General features: G+C 38.3%; 1 protein-coding gene across 1 annotated transcript; it reads right to left on the bottom strand.

Moving 5' to 3' along the window:
- Positions 1–1,676: 1,676 nt before the first annotated feature.
- LOC133337899 (glucose dehydrogenase [FAD, quinone]-like) lies at positions 1,677–4,263 on the bottom strand. Its single transcript, XM_061546102.1, has 2 exons — positions 4,194–4,263; positions 1,677–3,397 (listed from the first exon to the last, which is right to left on the bottom strand). The coding sequence occupies exons 1-2, from the start codon at positions 4,243–4,245 to the stop codon at positions 1,677–1,679; spliced, it is 1,773 nt and encodes a 590-aa protein (XP_061402086.1). The 5' UTR covers positions 4,246–4,263.
- Between the last annotated feature and the right edge of the window lie 1,305 nt (positions 4,264–5,568).

Here is a 5,568-nt window from a genome sequence, read left to right as displayed (position 1 = left end):
TCATTTGACATAATGGAGCACAATGGGTTGGAAAATTTTTATAGCTACTCGAAAAATAATTTTTAAACCAGTAAGGAAAGTAGTAAAATCGGACTGGGCCGACTATATGATACACTTCACCACTTTGGCTATATTGTACATATGTATCCTTACAAATCGAAGGATATGTAGGGACTTTGCTGCGCCATTTACATAAAATCGGACGAATATATATATATATATATATATGGGAGCTATATCTAAATCTGAACCGATTTTCACGAAACTTGGCAGACGTCACTCTAGGCATAATTCAGTACGTCATACCAAATTTCGTTAAAATCGAAAGCTATTTAGGGACTTTGGTGCACCATTTGTCATAAATCGGTCGAAACTATATATGGAAGCTATATCTAAATCTGAACCGATTTTCACGAATCTTAGCACACATCATTCTAGGTTTAATTGAATATGCTGTAGCAAACTTCCTGCAAATCGAACCATATTTAAGGACTTTGGTGCACCATTTACCTCAAATCGGACGAAACTATATATTGGAGCTATATCTAAATCTGAACCGATTTTCTCGAAACTTGGGACACATGATTCTGAACCTAGTTCAGTACTCTATGCCACGTTTCGTGCAAATCGAAGGATATGAAGGGACTTTGGTGCAACATTTACCTTAAATCGGACGAAAATATATATGGGAGCTATATCTAAATCTGAACCGATTTTCACGAAACTTAGCACACATCATTCTAGGCTCAATTCGGTACGCTGTGCCAAATTTCGTGTAAATCGAAGCATATTTAGGGACTTTGATGCACCATTTACCTTAAATCGGACGAAAGTATATATGGGAGCTATACCGAAATCTGAACCGATTTTCACGAAACTTAGTACACATCATTCTAGGCTCAATTCAGTACCCTCTGCCAAATTTCGTGCAAATCGAATGATTTACAGAGACTTTGGTGCACCAATTGTCTAAAATCGGACAAAAATATATATGGGAGCTATATCTAAATCTAAACCGATTTTCACGAAACTTAGCACACATCATTCTAGGCTCAATTTAGTATGCTGTGCCAAATTTCGTGTAAATCGAAAGCTATATAGGGACTTTGGTGCACTATTTACCTGAAATCGGACGAAAATATATATGGGAGCTATATCTAAATCTAAACCGATTTTCACGAAACTTAGCACACATCATTCTAGGCTCGATTCAGTACGCTGTGCCAAATTTCGTGTAAATCGCAGAATATTTAGGGACTTTGGTGCACTATTTACCTTAAATCGGACGAACATATATATGGGAGCTATATATAAATCTGAACCGATTTTTCCCAATTTCAATGGGATTCGTCCATGGGCCAAATGAATGAGCTGTGCCAAATTTCATCCAATGCACAAAGACATAATACCCTGTACCCACACCCACACTGTGGTGAAGGGTATACAAATTCATGCCTATGCTAATCTTCAAAAATTATTTTTAAAAAAATCCAGGTCTTCCGAAAAAAAATTATTTTTTTTAATTTTTCTTTAATTTTTTTATTTAAAAATATTAATTTTTATTAAATCTAATTTTAATCTAAAATCTAACTTAATTACAGATAGCCTTAACTAATTTAATACCTCTAGTTGTTGTATTTTTTTTTTATTTTTCACCTCTCTCACCTCCTCTCCCCCTATGACCACTCTGCCTTGATCATATCCGCTGCCTTTTCCCCTATCATAAATGAGGCCGCATTGGTGTGACACGTCGGTGGGAAGGGTATAATACTGGTATCGGCCACTCTCAGCCGGCCAATGCCATGTACTTGCAGTTTGGCATTGACCACTGTCGTATTGTCTGTCTCTGGTCCCATACGGCATGTAGCCACCTGATGATGCAATGTATACGACATGACCCGTATGGAGCAGCGCCAATAATCGTCAGAGCCAAATTGATGCATTTCACAACCTGGCACTGGTATGTTGTGTAGGCGAACCCCTAGCTTTTGCAGAGCTGGCATTTGACTGATACGCACCACCTCCTTAATACCCTCCAGTATATCTTCAACATCTTCAGAGTTGTGGAAAAATTTCGGATTTATTCTCGGCCATTCGAGGGGGTTGCGATTGTGCAGCCAAAGACGTCCCACGGACTTCGGGTGGAATTGCATTACCAAAAAACTAAAATGATCCTGCTGGGCATCATTCAGCGGTTTATAGACCTTGGTGTAAATTTCCGGACGAAAATTGGCTCCTTGCAGTAGACCTGTACCCTCATCAGAGGCCAAACTGCCAGCCACGGTAATAAATTCAACATCTGGCATATCGTCAGGTTCTTTGGAATGGGGAGTCTTGACAAATGTCAAGGCTTCTACTCCACCAATTAAGGAGAGCACCGTCGAAGCATCTCCGGCGAAAAACGAGGCAAAGAGGGCCGGTGTGGTGTGCGATACAAAGAAGGTCTTACCCGTCGTATTGGTGGTAAAGGTCGGTCCAAAATGGCACATGTGATCATAGAGCAGCTTACCCACGGGGAGTTCCTTAATTATGGGTACACCAATCCCCTTCAGATTATCCGCAGGTCCAATGCCGGATAACATTAATATTTGTGGTGAATTAAATGCTCCCGCCGAGAGTATGACCTCTTTTCGGGCTCTAATGGTGTACAAGGTATTCCGATACAGCATCCTAACCCCATAGGCCTGCTTGGTTTCCTTATCGATCAAGACCTTGGTGACCCTAGCCATGGTCACAATGTGTAGATTTTTCCTTTTATACCTTATCGGCTCGATATAGGCCCGAAAGGCACTATGTCTGCGGCCCTTCAAGGTATTGGCCTGGACAAAGGACACACCCATTTGCGATTCACCATTGTAGTCCGTTTTATTATGCCCCGCCTCCTGGGCTGCCTTGACATATGCCTTAGCCGCCTCGGTGCGATAACGTACATCCTCCACATTTAGGGGCCCTGAGTGGTTGTGATACGGTGACATTTCCAAACCCTCCACTTGGGAATTTTCCGATTTCAAAAAGTACGGGAGAACCTCATCATACGACCAGCCCTCATTGCCAAATTCCGCCCAACGATCAAAATCCCGCCGATTACCACGATTATAAATCATAAAATTAATGGAACTGGTACCGCCCAGAACTTTGCCCCTTGGTAGAGCACATTCCTGATTGTTCATGCCCAAACAGGCAGCACGTTGAGGTGTTGATTTATAGCCCCAATTGGAGTGGGTACCCTGCAGATAGGCTGCCATAATGGGGATTTGATGTGGTATCGTTTCAACCCCTCCAGCTTCTATCAGATACACCTGCCACCGCGGATTCTCTGAGAGGCGATTGGCCAGCACACAGCCAGCTGGCCCCGAGCCAACAACAATAAAATCATATTCGGCATTTTGATGGGGTGCTGAGGAAGAAGAAATAAAAACAAAGACAATAAAAATTAATATTCAGAAGAGGGAATAATTATGTTGAAAAAATACGACAACAACAACAAACGATAAATAAAAAACAACAACAATAATATAGACCATGACAAATCACTGGGGTATGGGGTCAAGATTTAAAAAAATATTTTTGTAGCCTAACATAGACGTGGTTTTTTTTAAGAATATTTTTTGTAGCCTAACATAGGCGTGGATTTTTTTAAGAATATTTTTTGTAGCCTAACATAGGTGTGGATTTTTTTAAGAATATTTTTTGTAGCCTAACATAGGCGTGGATTTTTTTAAGAATATTTTTTGTAGCCTAACATAGGTGTGGATTTTTTTAAGTAGCCTAACATAGGTGTGGATTTTTTTAAGAATATTTTTTGTAGCCTAACATAGGCGTGGATTTTTTTAAGAATATTTTTTGTAGCCTAACATAGGTGTGGATTTTTTTAAGAATATTTTTTGTAGCCTAACATAGGCGTAGATTTTTTTAAGAATATTTTTTGTAGCCTAACATAGGCGTGGATTTTTTTAAGAATATTTTTTGTAGCCTAACATAGGCGTGGATTTTTTTAAGAATATTTTTGTAGCCTAACATAGGCGTGGATTTTTTTAAGAATATTTTTTGTAGCCTAACATAGGCGTGGATTTTTTTAAGAATATTTTTTGTAGCCTAACATAGGCGTGGATTTTTTTAAGAATATTTTTTGTAGCCTAACATAGGCGTGGATTTTTTTAAGAATATTTTTTGAATTTTTTTCCTGAACCTACCATCATTGTAGAGATTCTGTTTGAAAATATTCCCCAGTCCAACGTTGAACATTTGCGACAAGAATTGTTGATCCGCCCGGCAGATCAGGGGCAGTAGCCAAACTGCCCCCAAAAATATTAATATCCTATACATGGCAATCCCCGGCGATGATAATGCGTTTAACAACAATTCGATTCGGTTCGTTTTTTTTTTGTTCGAAATACAAAAACAAAAAATTCTCGCTTCGATATTTAAATAGTACGTGAGCGTCCGCCCGGAATTCAGATTTTTTTTCTGTTCACTTCGCGCACGCGCTATATCCGTCCGCAACGTTTGCGTTTTAATTTACAAATGAGCCAAGTTGTCGGGTTCCCTAAGTTTGTTCTTTTGTTAGTTTTGGCCATAGGCAAAAACCACTATGGCCAAAGCTCTTGACCGATGAGTGAGCAGAATTTCTTTATTCATTAGTTGTTGTTGTTGTTTTTGTTGTTAGTATTTGCAAAATTGCTGTCCGCTGTCCGGTTCTCTTGATGGTTCTACCTGCCTATTGGTTATCATTATTATGTTGGCTAACATAATACTGCTGTTTCCCCCTACCAACCATTAGAGAGTTAATTAAAGATCTGCGGATTCCTTTTTCGTTTCCTGGGGCAATGGTCTTAGGTGGAGTGAAGAATGTGCGAGGGGTCTAATGGGAAGATCTAAAGAATGGTAATTTGAAAATTCAAAACCGAGACAACCAGAATTGATTGGGGAAAGCCAAATTAATTGCTACACAATTGAAATAAACTGTTATGTAGTCAAAATTGACTCTTATACAGTCAACATTGACTCTTATACAGTGAGATTGAAAATAGAGGCAACGAGAATTGATTGGGGAAAAGCCAAATTAATTGCTATACAATACAAAATAAACTGTTATATAGACAAAATTTACTCTTATACAGTGAAAATGTACTCTTATACTGACGAAATTCAAGAATTGATTCAAGATAGACAAAATTAATACTTATACAATTGAAATTATTTGTTATACGCTCAAAATTTACTCTTATACAGTCAACATTGACTCTTATACAGCCAACATATACTCTTATACTGTCGAAATTTAATCTTTTACACATCAAATTGACCACTGATTTGTTAAAATTTTCTTTTGCTTAGTTAAATCGACACTTATACAGTCAACTTTAACTCTTATACACTGAAAATATATTCTTATACTGTGGAAATTTCATCTTATACACTCGAAATTGACTGCTGCGTTGTTGAAATTTGCTCTTGTATAGTCAAATTGACTCTTATACGGTCAACTTTGACTCTTATACAGTCAAAATATACTGTTATACTGTCGAATTTTTATCTTATACACACAAAATTGACTACTGTGCTGTT

This window comes from Musca vetustissima, unplaced genomic scaffold (genome assembly GCF_032173495.1).
Source record: "Musca vetustissima isolate MV318-11 ecotype Yass unplaced genomic scaffold, APGP_CSIRO_Mvet_v1 utg1273, whole genome shotgun sequence".
Taxonomy (NCBI): domain Eukaryota; kingdom Metazoa; phylum Arthropoda; class Insecta; order Diptera; family Muscidae; genus Musca; species Musca vetustissima.
Note: the sequence above shows the minus strand (reverse complement) of the source record. Positions and strands in the feature narration are given on the sequence as shown.

What these genes read in the sequence shown, in the direction of transcription:
- LOC133337899 (XM_061546102.1), bottom strand. Translation starts at nt 4,245, where the DNA reads ATGTTCAACGTTGGACTGGGGAATATTTTCAAACAGAATCTCTACAAT. An exon ending in ACAGAATCTCTACAATGATG is followed by an intron (nt 3,398 to 4,193) that starts GTAGGTTCAGGA and finishes CTTCTTCCTCAG; the next exon opens with CACCCCATCAAAATGCCGAA.